Raw genomic sequence first — 16,247 nt, forward strand, 5'->3', positions numbered from 1 at the left:
CTTGATGAGGGGATAGTGGCCACCCTCAGCAAGTTTGCTGATGATACGAAGTTGGGAGGATTGGCTGACATGCCTGAAGGCCGTGCTGCCATTCAGCGAGACCTGGACAGGCTGGAGAGCTGGGCAGAAAAAAACCGGATGAGGTTTAACAGAAGCGAGTGTAGAGTCTTGCATCTGGGGAGGAATAATTCCATGCACCAGTACAGGTTGGGGGATGAGCTGCTGGAGGGGAGCTCTGCAGAGAGGGACCTGGGTGTCCTGGTGGACGACAGGTTGGCCATGAGCCAGCAGTGTGCCCTTGTGGCCAAGAGGGCCAATGGCATCCTGGGGTGCATTAAAAAGAGCGTGGCCAGCAGGTCGAGGGAGGTGATCCTCCCCCTCTACTCTGCCCTGGTAAGGCCTCATCTGGAGTACTGCGTCCAGTTCTGGGCACCCCAGTACAAAAAAGACAAGGATCTCTTGGAAAGAGCCCAGCGGAGGGCCACAAAGATGGTGAAGGGCCTGGAGCATCTCTGCTATGAAGAAAGGCTGAGTGAACTGGGTCTGTTCAGCCTTGAGAAAAGAAGACTGAGAGGGGACCTGATCCAGGTCTATAAATATCTAAGGTGTGGGGGGCAGAATGGCGAGGCCGGACTCTTTTCAGTGGTGAGTGGAGACAGGACAAGGGGAAACAGCTGGAAACTGCAGCATAGGAAGTTCTGCACCAATGTGCGCAAGAACTTCTTTACAGTGAGGTGACGGAGCACTGGAACAGGCTGCCCAGGGAGGTGGTGGAGTCTCCTCTGAAAATATTCTCCAGGAGAATCTCTCTGGAGATGTTCAAGACCTGCCTGGACACCTGCTTGTGCAACCTGGTGTAGGAAACCTGCCTTGGCAGGGGGTTGGTCTCAATGATCTCTGGTGGTCCCTTCCAACCCCTATGATTCTGTGAATCTGTGAAGTCAGGAAGCTACTTTTGTAAGAAAACAGGGAGTTTTAACATAGCTTAGACCTTTCATTGAGCCTCAAAGTCATGACTTGTGTATCCTAACTGAGTGAAGCCATTTAATGTTTTGATTACATGTCTGTTATTATGGACAAGGTGTAGTTTTCCCAAAGAAGCTTGTGTTAACTCTACACAACAGCCATTATCCACTTTGATCTGTCCTAAGACTCAGGAAAATGGTAATTATAGCACTGTGGCATCGTGCAGAGCTGACAGCTTAACTATTAACTAATATTAGTCATTTGTTTAGTGTGGTATTTCTCATCTTCTATAAGACCACAGTAAATGGAGAAGAAAGATAACCAAAAAGTACTTCAAAATTCACCTTCATTTCACAGAGTTCTTAAAATCAGTGATTCAGGTACATGCATGTGCAGGAAGGAGTGTTTCAGAAAACTGAATTACTTGTTTCCTAACTTAACAATTCTAGCTTGTAGAACCTCTTATGAATTATGGTTATGTAGCAACAGCAGTATGCACAGGTGATACAGAAGGAACAGATGTTTCTCTGGTACATCGTGTTTCAATGCTGCTTTACAGCAGAGGAAATAGAATATGATTGTCCTAGTCAAGTACTCCCCGTCCACCATAGCAGTGGGCCACGTCATTCACTGTGTCACATTGGTTGCTTACATTTGTTCATACTGCTTCAGTTTTGTTGTAGATCCAGGAAGTGCAGCAGGATCTATCACAGAGTTGTTCTCTGAATGGATACTAGATGGAATTTCAGCTTTTATCTGGTACAGGCTATGTTACTCACAAGGATTAGTGAAAGTAGGTGGAATTTAATTGCCTCTTTTCTGCATGTCTTCTTTGGTACCCACTATGGTACACACTGGCTGTGTCTCTAGGTTTGTACAGAGGAATAGTAGGGAAGCAAAGGTTAAGTTTGGAGACAGTCTGGACTATAGCAACCATGTCCTGGCAGTTTGCGATCTTGAGAAGTATGGGCCTGGCAAAGAGCAGGACCCTGAACTTCAGGAGAGTGAACCACAGCTTTTTAAGGAGTTAGTGGATGAGATCCCCTGGGAAACAACTCTGCTTAGGAGTATAGGAATGGAGCAGAGCTGGCAGCTGTTTAAGGACACCTTTCTGGAAGTGTGGGAGCACTAGAGGCTCAACCAGTCATGCTGCTAGAAGTTCTATTTTCTCCCTTACCTAAATGCCTGGGAATCAAATCTCCTCAGAGACAGTGAGGACAATGCCAAGCACTGCTTGTGTAAGGACACCAGCAAGCTGGACCATGACAACTCAATGCCACCCGTAGCCAGACGTCACTATCCAACACCATTCTAAAAAGTCACCCTCAACTTGCTGACAATTTAAGAAACAACACTTTTCCCACTGTATCTTACCAACAAGACAGAGTAAAAGCCTGGCTGTGTCTCCCACTGCTTCAGTTGTTCCTCAGCTGGCTTCAGCACTGCAGTATCTTGACTAGTAGCTTGGGTCAAGACTTGCAAAACAACACTGCTTGCACTGTTGAGATCCATGAAAATCTGAAAGCATTTAAAAAAAGAAGAGAAACACGAATAAAAGGCGGCAAATACAGACAGGTAATTTCCATGCACATTATCTAAACACCCTGTACTAATTTTTCATTAGACTACGTTGTGTAAAATAACATCACACCCACTCATAAGCACTGTCAAGGTACAGAGATTCAACTAATTTACTTTCAGAAAATTATCCACAGTAAAAGCAAGCATTAAGTCTATTTTGTAAGATATTATTCTGTTAACGTCTGTGTCTCAAAGCTTGCTGGGGGCACAGATGGATTTGTTCAAGTCCCGAGCAAGGATTGTGAAATTCTTTGGCTGAAGGACACAGATGAACAAGTGCAGACAAGTGCTGGGCAAAGGTTGTGAGATCCTTTGGGGGATGCTGATGGACAAGGCCAGGGGCAACGAGAGCGAGATGAGCTGCAGCTAAACAGCTGTGAAGTGCTCCTTTGTGTGGACCAGATCTCAGGATGATGGCCATTTCAGGGGGTACTCAATGACTCTTACTCAAGGCCCATCCTTATCACATAGGCAGGAGAGCAAGGAGGACAAAAGAGGAACTGAAAACCATGAGGATAGGTTTTCTGGCAGCAGATTCCTCATGAAGAATGGAGGTTTATGACAATATGATTCCTCACGAAGAAGATCAAGGATTCCTGACCATCAGATTCCTTGTGAGGTGACTCCTTCATGCAGTCGAACTCTCCTGTGCCTGCTGCCTGAGCGCTGCTGCAGCTTCAAGAATTGGCTCCTCGACTTCCTTCGCTGCCTGCCTGCTGCCCAAGGCCGGCCTCGCTGCTGCTCCCCGCCCCCCGCTGCATCCGCCTGGGACCTTCAAACGCCGTGCAACGGGACCGCTGCTGGATCCTGATGGTGACTCTCCCCGCTTTACGCAACTCCTGCTTCTTTCCCATCTTTTCTATCGCCCTCCTTCCGTTCCCCATCTCCCTGCTTAGGTTTTGTAGTAAACTGGTCGGACCAACATGTGAACCGTTGTTTCTCAATCTCACGCCGGGTATACGGATATTGAAAGAACCTCATCTCCCTCCTATAAATTGGAGCGAGACATTTTATTATTGGCGTAGTCTGCAGGATACCCGCTGTGAGAGTGTTGTCCTTCCAGATATAGTCTGAAACTTTTTTTGTTTGTGTGCACCTCCTGGAGTTGCAAGGAGCGATAGTTTTGAAAATTTAGACGTGAGTCCTTCTCAAGGAAGACCGCTCCATATTCTGAAACTTTACCTTTTATGTGTGTACCCCTCAGGGACGTATTTTGAATACTTACATTTTGTTTAATACGTGTGTGCCTCCTCGGGAAGACCTTTCTGGTTATTTGGTAACTGAAGTGTGAAACTTGAACCTTTTGTGTGTGTGTGTGTGTGTGTGTGTGTGTGTGTGTGTGTGTGTGTGCGCGCGCCTCTTGGGGAAGTGAGGAAGTGGTATTTTGTGACTTAAACGTCTGTGCCTCTCCGAGAAGTTTTAATTACTCTACTGAAACCTAGAAAATGTTGCTTTAGCTTCACATTTTTTGTGCTCCTCCCAAAGAAAGGGAGGAGTGGTTTGAGCTGTGTGCACCTCCTGGAATTGCAAGGAGTGAACTGTAACTTAGGTGTGGTGTTTACAGGTTTTTTTTTTAGCCTCTTGTCTTTGTGTGCTCCCCTCAACGAAAGGGAGGCGTGATTGGAGCATTTGCATTTGTTTAGGTGTGGTCTATTTCCCTGGGAGGAGCGGTAAGGAGTAACTGAGTTTATGAATACATGTACCTGCTCCTCCCTTAGTGTAGACCTTTCATTGTATTAAGATATGAATAACAGTATTGCCAGTATGAAAAGTGAAGATGTGTTATTTGACCTTTTAGAAAAGCATGGTGCTCGTCCCTGTTTGTCAGGGGTGGACTGGGCATGCCAAAATTGGCATAATTTGCAGAGCGTTTCGGACCGCATTAGTGTCTTACAGAATGAGGCTCGTTCACGAGCTGGAAAAGGAAAGGCGTTTATTTGTGCTGTTCTCGGGGCTGCTTTAAAAGCTGCCATGGAGTTTCGAAATGAAAAGCATTCAGCAGAACTCCAAACCGTAGAAGCACTACAGGAGTCGGTTAGAGTTACACAAGAATTGGTAAAAACTCCGCAGTATCAAATAGTTAATCTCGAGGAACAACTAGAAAGAGAGAAACATAATTCGGCCTTGTTGCAGATGGCTTTCAAGGAACTGTTAACTAGTAAAGATACTAGCAATACTGTCACCCCGAGTTTGCCTCAAGAAAAAACTTTTCCTCAGGAGGAACTACAAGAAATAAAGGAAAGACTAGACGAATTAGAAACCCCAATAGCCCCATTGCATCCCTTGATAAAAACAGAATATACCTTCAATAACAGCGAGGATCTAGATCCTCAAATGAATGTGAAGGAAATTCCGTTCTCGGCCACCAAACTAGCAAAACTGAAAAAGGACTTTAGCTGCTCTCCAGAGGAATCAGAAACAGAATATGTATGGAGGCAGAGTCTCACTGGTGGCGACCAGATTCAGTTAACAGAAAAGGAAGCAGAAGGTTATTGGGCAGCAGGAGTATTTTTAACTACTGGTAACAATCGTGCTCCCTGGTCATTAACGCAAAGGGCTGCCTATTGGGCAGGTGGTCTCAACCCTTTAGAAAGGGGACACCCTCTTGCCATTACTGGAACTACTGACCAATTAGTAGAGAGCGTTCAAAAGGCTGCTTGTCTCCAACTGATGTATGATAGAAAGCTGCAGCCACATCATGAATCACCCATGGTGATGCCCGTTGATCCTGAGAGAATGACCCCTTTAATTAGAGGGCTTCCGGAATCACTGAAACCCATAGGCATACAATTACAGGCAAGGATACAAGCTATGTCACAGGGAGAAAGAACCCGGGCAGTGTTAGAAGAAACTGTAACCCCCAAACATCTGCAGTCAGGATGCAAAGTATGGACGTGGGGGGAGGTACCCAAGAGTTAATTAACTGTGGAAGAAAATATGGGCCTGTGGTTTCTTTTCCCAGTAAATCCAAGCCTAGAGGTGTAAGGCTTGCAGCAGCCAGTCTTGCCCCCAGGCCACCTCTCGCCCTAAGCTCAGTGGGTCTGGAAGGGTCTCATTGCCAGTAAAAACCGGTAGACAGAATATCTTTCATAAGTGTAATGGACTTTGCGTTTGGACTGGACTGGAAAAAGGGTATTCCACGAAATTTGATGGATGGATTGACAACAGGTAGGTTAGAGAAATTAGTTAAATGGTGGCCAGAACAAAAGCTCGAGAATCTTGAGGAAAGCAAAACCCCAGGTCCTAGGGCCTCTCCCAGGGAACCTGAACGGCTACCCAAGCCATTAGAAAACTGATGTCTCCGCCCCTCCCAAGTGAGCGGGGTGGGGGCGGTGAAGGGTGGTTGTATTAGAAAGCTCACAACAAAGGGAAACACTGATCTCCCGGGCCAGCCTGTGTCGATTGGCTCAGCTAACCTGAGGCTGGTTTCCTTAACCTTAACGGGATACCTTAACAAATATCCTTGGAAGGCCAAGGACATCCCGAAGAAGGAATATAAAATTAACACTTGCTGGATTGTTCCCTCATTTTTTAATCATATTAACAAAGCGTCCCCTCCCCCCCCCCTCAAAAAAAAAAAAAAAAGGGCAAGTCGGTGTCTCGTTTTATTTTCAGAATACTCCTACGGACCTTGACTGAACACAAAAAGGACTCTAATGTTTTGTGACAGAAATATTGAAAATTTGATCATGTTAGAGTACTGAATATACCTCTTGATTACATTTTGTATTTTGGTTGCAAAAGTACTGTGTTTTGTGTTGTTGTGGGTGGTAATGTTGTATCTCTATTTGTTATATTTATTTGTTACTGGTTATTGCCAAATGTACGGTTGCCTCTTTTCACTTTCTACTTTTTATCAATCATATAACATTCGTTACACTCCCGAGGTAACACCGAGTGGTGTCTGTGGCAAGTTGATACTGTGTGCTGTTGCAACTCTTATGTTTCTTAATTGTATGCTTCCGTGTTTTATAAAATGTGTTGTATCACCTATGTAGATTGTAACCTCCTCTACTGATGAGGAAGTCAAGCACATGAGAGCCCAGCCTGAGGAATCTTTTGTAATGATTGTATTATGTATTTGATTCCTTGCCCCCTTTCCTCCTTTACCTTTATGCTTGCTATCCTTTTCTCACCATTGTGGATCATCTGTGTCCCATTTTAAAGCAACCTTTGAGTCATGGGGTGGTGTAAGATATTATTCTGTTAACGTCTGTGTCTCAAAGCTTGCAGGGGACACAGATGGACTTGTTCAAGTCCCGAGCAAGGATTGTGAAATCCTTTGTCTGAAGGACACAGATCGAGGATTCCTGACCATCAGATTCCTCGTGAGGTGACTCCTTCATGCAGTCGAACTCTCCTGAGCCTGCTGCCTGAGCGCTGCTGCAGCTTCAAGGATTGGCTCCTCGACTTCCTTCACTACCTGCCTGCTGCCCAAGGCCGGCCTCGCTGCTGCTCCCCGCCCCCCGCTGCATCCGCCGTACAACGGGACCGCTGCTGGATCCTGATGGTGACTCTCCCTACTTTATGCAATTCCTTCTTCTTTCCCATCTTTTCTATCGCCCTCCTTCCGTTCCCCGTCTCCCTGCTTAGGTTTTGTAGTAAACTGGTCGGACCAACATGTGAACCGTTGTTTCTCAATCTCACGCCGGGTATACGGATATTGAAAGAACCTCATCTCCCTCCTATAAATTGGAGCGAGACACCCTTCTATGAGGACAGGCTGGGGAAACAAGGTCTCCTTGCTCAGCCTGGAGAAGAGAAAGCTGGGAGGAGACAATCACAGCCTTCCTGTACTTGAGAGGAGATTATGAACAGAAGAGACTTTTATGCAGGCAGATGGTGATAGTTAAGGGTGAGCAGATTTAAACAAAAAACCTTTAGACGCTAAGAAGAAATTCTTTGGTCAGAGGGCAGTGAGGCAGTGGAACAGCTGCCCAGAGAAGCTGTGGATGCTCCATCCATGGAGGTATTCAAGGAAGCTAGACAGGGCCCTGGGCAACCTGATCAGATGGGTGGTGTCTGCCCATAGCAGTTGGGATGACACTGGTGATCCTTGAGGTCCCTTCCAACCCGAGTCATTCTGTAATTCCATATCATGATCTTCAGATGTTCTTCTAGAAATTAAGAATTCTCTAGAGAAACTCAAACTCTCTGGTATTACAAAATAACCTAAGGGTGTCTTAACTTTTTGGTTGCCAGGTCCACATTGAGTGAACAGGAATTATCTTGGGCCGCATATAAAATATAAGTACTTGTACATCAATAATGAAGTATTTTAAAATATTTCTTACCAAAACATAGCGAGCAATTAACAACAAAAATAGTGAGGTACATGACCCTGTTTTTGTGAAACTAACGTATCCCCCTAGTTCACTGGCAATGGCTGCAAATCTTAGTGAGCTCTCAAGGCGTTTGTCAGATTTGTGATGAAATTTTACTCTTCCCATGCTTTGTCCCTGAAAATAGTTTTTCACAAATCTAAGTACTGTGAAAAGTGCCAACATGAATGAGGCATGACTGTGAAGCAGGGGATATTTATCTCTGCTAAGATAAGGCTTATAGAAGTCTGGTAAAGAGAGCTGGATTTTTGAGTTGAACTTTGGATTGCAACTCCATACATTCCATTTGAAAATTTGCAAATAATGCCTTGAAAATGGAGTCACAAGACGTTAATTTTTTTCAACAGTCTTGAAGCCTATTCTCCAATTCTTGTCTCAAAACAGAAAGTTCAAAAAATCAAAAATCAAGAGGCCTTTTCAGAAGTGCAGCCACTCACACGTTTTCAAAGTACCACCCTCTCCAAAACGGAACAGAACTTCGATAGAATTCTCATTTGTAGTTCATTTAATAGCTTAATTTATTAAACACATTATGTAAAATCTACATTGGCTTTTTTTTTTTTTTTTTCTTCAGTTTTCATGTTTACACACAAGAGGTTTTTTTGATTCTTTTAACCATGATGCGACAAGAGCTTCCCATAGCCTACCTTCCTATGGGAGATACAAACATTAAACACCACAAGAATTCCTGGCTCATTTAACTCTCTTTTCATTGCCTTCCCTTTATTTCCCTCTAGGCCTTACACAAGCAAACAGGCTTGTATTCCAAAAGTAATGTTTCAGCAGTTCCCAGGAAAGTCTGCTGATAGAAACTCCTGGAAACAGGGAGAACTCCTAGAGAGGTCTACAGCTCTTCACCTGATGAGAAGTTCTTACATGAAAGGTCAATCTCTTTTGGATACACAAAGTAACTTGAGTGCCACCAGCCAAGAAGTGCTGATACACATGGCGCCATTTGTGAGAATTTAGTTACTTGAGGAATTCCTGTTAGCACTAGGTAGAGGTATTGTGCAAATCCTTAAATGATGCAATTTCACACCACTTTTCAGCTGCTGGCACTGCATACAAAGGGAAAAATAGGTATTAGCTACTATTTTTAAAGCAACAGAGCTACTCAAACTACCTGCAAACTACAGTTAATGTACATGTAAATCTGTCATGCATCAAAAGCCAATTTAACAGTATGTGAAAGGCCAGTATATTTAGCTAGATCCCCAAAATGTATTTATTTAGCTAGATCCCCAAACTTTGACAGTTATCCTAGCCATACACAGAGGTAAGATTGTACCTTTATTCTGACAGCATTATCACACCATACCACATGCTGCATATCTGCATTATCCTAAGATACAACTCTCCTCGGTACTTAGACATTACCCTTTATTATACATCAACTAATTTATATTTTTTTTCTTTTTTTTCTTTTTTTCTTTTTTTTTTTTTAACTGAGAAAAGTGTTATATAACCATACTTCATGGTTTTCAGATAAATCTAGAATCCATATTTTTACAAGGAGGATGGAATGTCCAGCTGTTCGTCCACTCTAACAGCTCTTACAGTTCCTGTTCAAATGATATGGCACATTCTGTGAAATGAATGAACTACTCACCAAAAAAAAGTTTCAAAAGACATTAAAAATGTACATACGCTAAAAGCAATTTATATTGACAAAATAAGGAATGTTGCTTAAAGCTGTGCTTCAGAAGGGGGATGTTTAGGGTTAAGGAGCCTTCATCAAGGCACAGAACAGGAAGTGGTAAGCACAGCTATCTGCAGAAGAGAAGTTATGTACAACCACTAGTGAGGTGAGCATGCAAGCAAACACAATTTAAAACTACACAGCTGATCTCTGTAACAAATCCGAACGTAGTAATATGGAAATACTGTGATTTTTTAATAGCCACAGTTTTACTTCATTGTTAAAAACATGGCAAATATTTCCCAACATAAAATTCACAATTTGAATAAATGAAATATTTTAAACAAAGTGCTTCACAGATCTAAACCCTGCATGGTTGTGCTGTCTGGTCTAGAAGCATTTTGTAGACATCATAGGAGCATTTCACACAAAATTGAAAATGTCACTCAGGTGAATAAGAAACAGGACATTTCCACAGACATTTCTAACGCTTTTACACTTTCAAGTAGTTGAGTTCTTAGGGCCACTGGGTTTTGTAACAAATGTGTGCTACAGCAGTATGGGTTCGTGGGTTCCTTTAGCAGCAAAGGCCCCTTTCAAACGGCACGTGGTCTTTTTGGGTTGATCTGTTTACTGGCCTGTTCCTCCTCTTGGAGAGCTGCTCGGAAAGATTTCACTTTATCTGTAATGAAAAAGAGAGAATGAGTACCAATATGCCTATGCCCAACACAGATCCTGAAACTACTTTTTTTTTTTTTTTTTTGTGCATCTTCTTTGCATTTTCTTTTTCTTCTCTTTCACATTTTGGAATAAAGGAAAAGGAAGTTACAGAAACAAGTTCATACTTCCTGGAGGTGTAACAGAGATTTTTCTTTCAAACTAGAATGACTGGAACATAGATGTGAACTTTTTCCTAGGCAGCAGAACAATCATTTCTTCTAATGTACATGACAGTGTAAGAGGAAAAATATCCCAAAATACAAGCCCAAACTACGCACTGCTAATAAAGCAAAAGTGATTAAAAGTGATCTACCTCTAAGTTCAGTCAGAATATCAATCTTTTGATCCAGAATTGCTTCAAGTTGGGTAGCATAAGAATCCACATCATAGTCCACTTCTTCCGTCATCTCAAGAAGTGCTTTTTCATCTTCCAGCCATCTAATAGATTCCTAGGTAACAGTTATAAATAAAACAATCAAGACAGCAAAACAAAAAAACATTAGCAAAGGTACAGGTTTTAAATAAAGAGATGAATTACTACTTACACTCAAGATGACTGTATTTCCTACTGTTTAATTGTCTCATTCCAACAAATTTCTGTCTTAAAACGAATCCATATTTTCAGTTCAGAAAAACTGCATGTGCTCTACATACAATTTCTTACCTCCAACAGCCACATCATCAACCATGTTACACAGTTCTACATTCACGCTTCAGTTTCAATTATGGGCTATTTGCCACCGTCTATGATGGCAGCGCTGTTAGAATCACAGAATCCTTAGAGATGGAAAAGATCATTAAAGGTCATCTACAGGTCATCTAGTCCAACTCCCCTGCAATGAACAGAGACAATCCACAGCTTGATCAGGTTGCCCAGGGCCCAATACAGCCTCACCTTGAAAGTCTCAAGGGAATGGGCATCCACTACATTTCTGGGCAACCTGTCACCACCATCACTGTACAGATTTTTTCCTTATACCCAACCTAAATTTTCTCCTTTTTAAGCTTGAAACCATTTCACCTTTTTCTATCACCACAGACTTGGCTAAAGAGAATGTCCCCTTCTTTCCTGTAGCTCCCCTTCAGATACTGAAAGGCTGCTAATAACTAACTGCTATAAGGTCAGCTCAGAGCCTTCTCCAGTCTGAACAGCCCCAGCTCTGTCAGCTCCTTGTAGGAGAGGTATTCCATCTCTTGGATCATTTCTGTGGCCCTCCTCTGGACACACTCCAACAGGTCCATGTCTCTGATGTACTGAGGACTCCACATCTCGATGCAGTACTCCAGGTGAGGCCTCACCAGAGCAGAGGAGCAGGATCACATCCCTCAACCTGCTGTCCATGCTTCTTTGATCCAGCTCATTATTGGCTTTCTAGGCTGTGAGAGCACATTGCTGGCTTGTGTACAGCTTGCTGTTCACCAGTATTCCCAGGTCTTTTCTGGCAGGGCTGCACTCAATCCTTTCATCCTTCAGCTTGTACTGATAGTAGAGGTTACGTCCATCCAGGTGCAAGACCTCACACTTGGCTTTGTTGAACCTCATAATGTTGACCCAGGCCCACTGCTCAAGCCTGTCTAGATTGCTCTGGATGCATCCCATCTCTCTGGTGTGTTGACTGCATTCCACAGCTTGATGTCATCAGCAAATTTGCTGAGGGTACACTCAACCCCATTGTCAATGTTATTAATGAAGACATTAAAGAGTATGAGTACCAGCACTGACTTCTCAAAAGTCATCCAGAGTGGGCTGGTAACTACATCAATGAATTCACTTAGGCCTCTGGAATGCATCTCATTGGCACCCATAGACTTGTGGATATTCAGGTTCCTCAGGGAGTCACAAACTTGATCTACACTTACAGTGGGAGGGACATTGCTTTCCCAGTCCCTTCCTACCAAACCAAACATTTGAGAGCTGCATGACAAGCAGTTAATTAGAGACTACTGAGGCAAAAAAGTTTAGCCTCCTTTTGCCTGCTATTACTAGCTTGCCTACGTCACTCACTAGTCCCTCTTGGAACTTTCATTGCTACAGTCAAGGAGCCAAGGCAATTATATCCATACTCAAAACCAAATCTGACAAGCTGTAAAAGAGGAGAGCTATTTCAAGGTCTATATTGCATATGATAACTCTTCACACAGATATGAGTACTGAAAAAGGAATATGCCTTTGCATTCCAATAAAAAAGAGAAGCTTAAAAAGTCATGCAGGAAAGACTGCAATCAGGAACTTGAAGTTCACAGAACCATGCAAACTTACTCATTAAAAATGCTTTGATTTAAAAAGAGAAAGTGGCTGACAGTTCGAGGCATGCTGGGACCAATATACTGAAATTAAGTATTTCCCTCTGTGCTCAGCAGCCAAGTAATGTCAAAAGCATAGTCTAAACATCATGTATGTTTTAAGGACAAATGGAACTCACACTGGGATAGGATTCATCTCATCTAATGTAAACGTATATATCCAAGAATCTAAGGAAAACTGACACATCTGGAGCACAATTCATTCCATTGATGACTTTTTTTTTTTCCTTCTTTTTTTTCTTTTATTTTTTAAATCAGTGTAGGGTAGTTTGTATCCCAAAATCATCAGCTTCCCAGAGAAAGCTAGTAACAGATGAGCTGTGCTTGATACAACCCAGAGATTTCGTACTGGTGCAGTACACTTCCACCCATGCCATAAACCATCAAGCAAGGTGGTAAACATGAGAGCTAAAGATTGAACACATTTCCTTCTACTGATGGTGATTAAAAGTAATCTCCAACAGAAGGCCAGATGGACACACAGGGGCAGTAACATCTTAAACTAACAGCCTCTCCAAGCAGTAGAACAAGCAAGTTCCAAGCATTAGGGTTCATAATATAGGTTCATCATACAGGGTTCACAGCATATGGAGTACAACTTTCACACACCTCTGCATGTTTTACTTCAGGGCTAGTGTTTCAAAACTAAATGTATGAAATGTGTTATTTACCATCCTAATGTATTACATGCACACACATCAATGCTCCATAAAGTCTGATGCCTACACTGAGGAGATGTGTATCCTACAGGTTTAATCCTGTATTCTCTTGAAGCAGACATTCCAAATGGAAGGCATGCATTACGATTCTTAGGTTAAGAACAGAAGGAACTCCCACTTCTTGCTGAAAAATAGCTATTTGTACTTACTATTACAATTCATCTTCTGACTGTAAAAGGATTTATGAACACTGTGTTGGAGTAGTCCTTCCCTGACTACTTGCAGGTGAAAACTTTTATGTATTTGTAAGCAGGAAGCAAACAGGCAGTTACAAAAATACTGGTCTGTTCTGGATCTCAGCATCTTAAAAGGAGACATCAACAGAAGGATAATTGAAGGCAGTATTCTATGAGGCTGCTCCAAAAGTAACACCTGCTATTTATTACGTTGGCCCATGATGTCAGAGGTGGATGTTGGTGGCAATGACAGCTGAGGCTGAATCTTCACCAGTATTTGTTGGCAGCATGAGGGGCAGTCTGACAGAATGACATCATCATAGCATCATAAAATGTCCTATGTTGGAGGATACCTTAAGAATCAATCAGTTCCAACCCTCCCTACCATGGACAGGATTTAAGTGTGGATAAAGCAGAAGTGTGTGCCACTGAATTCCCCTGAATATGGAAAAAATGGCACTCACTGATGTTTGCCGAACATTGCTGGAGACAAGCAGTGATGACAGCAATGTTGCAAAGCCATGCTCCAGGCCACTATGCAGATGCCAAATGCAGGCAAGCACAGCATGCAGGCTCTTATTCACTACTGGCAAAAATGTGTAGCTAATGGTGGTGACTATGCTGAAAAATAATATTACATAGTCTACTTAGGAATGTGTCTGAGAAGCAAAATTTTAATACATTTCCTGGGATGAAAGAAGCATACGTTTCTGTCATCCCAGAAATGTATTAAAATTTTGCTTCTCAGACACATTCCTAAGTAGACAGACTTACCTGCTCACTACAATGGGCTTCATGTAATAAAAAAAAATTACAAAATCCCTGGTGCAGAGTAATGACTAGATTATATTTCACATTATACATGGGATATGCTCTTTTGACTGGTAAAACCCAAATTCTTAGATTAGGATAAAATGAAACAGAGCTCTGTGCTTTACCTGGAAGACAGTCCTGTGGTCTTCTACTACTTGCTCTTCCATTTCCACCATTTGTGACACAGCTTCATGGAAAGTAAACAACTGTGGAGAAACTTCCTCTTCCTAAAAACAATTAAAATCATCAGCCTGGAAAGAAGGGTGGCTACAGAAAATACACTGAATATGTTCCATTACATCATGCAGAATGAAAAGAAATATGAAAAAGCACAGCTTGTCAGATAGAATTTTATACTTTTTACATTAAATTCTCTAAAAATGAGGGGAGACGCTAATAAAAATCGAAATGTCAACTGATTTATATTTAATTCATATTCATTATAAGTTTCCAGTCACTTATCCTTGTGAGTACTGGAAAACACGTTAGAAGAACAAGTTAAAACAGTGGGAAAAATGGTAATTTCTAGTAGGTTTCAATACCTAATGAAAACCATATTTTCTATCAAGGCCTTTGCTACAGATATCACAATAGACAAGGAATAAGTAGGAAGCAAAAAAAAAAGAAGAAAAAAAAAAAGAACAAATTAAATACATTTCAGGTAAATGGGATTAAGTTCATTCTCAGGGTGAAAAAAAAAGGAATAAACACGAATGAAAAAATCTACAAAATATAAAGCAGTTAATACATTAGAAAAATGCAGAGCATAGATTTACAAACTAGGCCAGATAGGACTTCTGCAGACAATTAACAATCAAAGGCAAAAGTGCTAGGTAGGTTGCAATTAATTTTTTAGCAAGACAGTATGGTTTCTTATACCATGCCTTTGAAGTCTGTATAAAAATACATTGCAAAGCTTAATTGAATTCCACAGTGAACAATGAATGATATGTAACAATATCTGTCAGTTCAGTGGTAGATTTCAGAAATCTCTGAGCATGTTCTAGGGACAGTTAATAAAATGAGAGAAATATGCCAAAGATTGCAGAGCGAGTGTCTGAGAAACACTGACTTTTCCTTTCTATCGTTCAGCAGTATTTTTACAGATTGAGTTTTAATCTCTGTTGAATACTTAAGGAATCCAGACAAGAGATGAAAATCAGCAGTGAAACAAAAACGTCCTTCAGAAGCCAGCTTCCTGAATATTCAGCACAGGAAGACGTTCTGGGAACATGGTGCAGCTTTCTCACACTGGAAACTGGGGTTTCTCACCATGAAAATCAAATTCTTTTAGAATAAGAATGATGATTCGTACTTGCAAAGAAAGGCATACTAACTTAAAATAGGTGTTGCATGCCCAAATAATAATGCTCAAAACAACAAGTATTTTATATAAAATGGATTAGTTTCCCAGGATACAGTTAACTACCAAATAAAGAGGTGAAGCTACAGTGGAAAAATGCACACCAAATAACTGTCAGAGCAGGCACTGCAAACACATTCAAAGTTCTAATCATCAAGGAAGGTAAAGAAAAGGAAAGCATTCTCTCTTCACTCAGCCTTCCAGAGAACTTTTCTTTTTAAATTCTCTATGGGAATGAACTATAAAGTGAGAAGATGAAGATGCATGCTAGCCACTTAATTGCTAACAGGCTACATATACATATTACTTTGGATTTGTACTTGGATTGTATTTATGACCTTCTCTTTACACATAATGCAATAAGCCACTTACATTTTGTTCACAAAGCAGTTTAAGATCATCTCTCTGAGGAGAGCTCCCCACTCCCCACTGTGTGTCCAAGTCATCAATCTGACTGGGAGCATGGTGTATAATGGGACGGATATCCCCTGCAGCACTTGGATCAATGGTTAGCTCTTTCACCCTACAATTAGAGAATATTTCATTTTCAAATTAGTAACTTAATATGCAAAGTAGCCATCATCATTAAAAAGAAAGCTCTATGGGTTTATATGCAATTTAATT

General features: G+C 41.7%; 3 protein-coding genes across 6 annotated transcripts in view; 1 reads left to right on the plus strand and 2 right to left on the minus strand.

Annotated features, from left to right (window-relative positions):
* The window catches only part of IPO11 (importin 11), an 85,957-nt gene extending 83,477 nt beyond the window's left edge, over window positions 1-2,480 (minus strand). The window contains exon 1 of the mRNA XM_052670416.1: window positions 2,341-2,480. Within this exon, the coding sequence (XP_052526376.1) occupies window positions 2,341-2,478 (138 nt within the window). The 5' untranslated portion in view covers window positions 2,479-2,480. The remainder of the gene's footprint in view (window positions 1-2,340) is intronic.
* A 1,403-nt stretch (window positions 2,481-3,883) lies between these two features.
* On the plus strand, window positions 3,884-6,126 carry LOC128074521 (uncharacterized). The gene is given in 4 exon segments (XM_052670450.1): window positions 3,884-5,452; window positions 5,455-5,567; window positions 5,570-5,664; window positions 5,666-6,126. Coding segments are annotated over 4 exon segments (1,548 nt in total). The 5' UTR covers window positions 3,884-4,290; the 3' UTR covers window positions 5,844-6,126.
* Window positions 6,127-8,382: 2,256 nt separating this feature from the next.
* The window catches only part of KIF2A (kinesin family member 2A), a 53,171-nt gene continuing 45,306 nt past the window's right edge, over window positions 8,383-16,247 (minus strand). For all 4 annotated transcript variants that reach the window (XM_052670431.1, XM_052670430.1, XM_052670433.1 and 1 more), the window contains 4 exons: window positions 15,996-16,146; window positions 14,386-14,487; window positions 10,562-10,697; window positions 8,383-10,210 (listed from right to left, as the gene is read on the minus strand). In XM_052670431.1, the coding sequence (XP_052526391.1) occupies window positions 10,125-10,210; window positions 10,562-10,697; window positions 14,386-14,487; window positions 15,996-16,146 (475 nt within the window). In that variant the 3' untranslated portion in view covers window positions 8,383-10,124. The remainder of the gene's footprint in view (window positions 10,211-10,561; window positions 10,698-14,385; window positions 14,488-15,995; window positions 16,147-16,247) is intronic.

Source organism: Tympanuchus pallidicinctus, unplaced genomic scaffold (assembly GCF_026119805.1).
Source record: "Tympanuchus pallidicinctus isolate F22 unplaced genomic scaffold, pur_lepc_1.0 scaffold9, whole genome shotgun sequence".
Classification (NCBI taxonomy): Eukaryota; Metazoa; Chordata; class Aves; order Galliformes; family Phasianidae; genus Tympanuchus; species Tympanuchus pallidicinctus.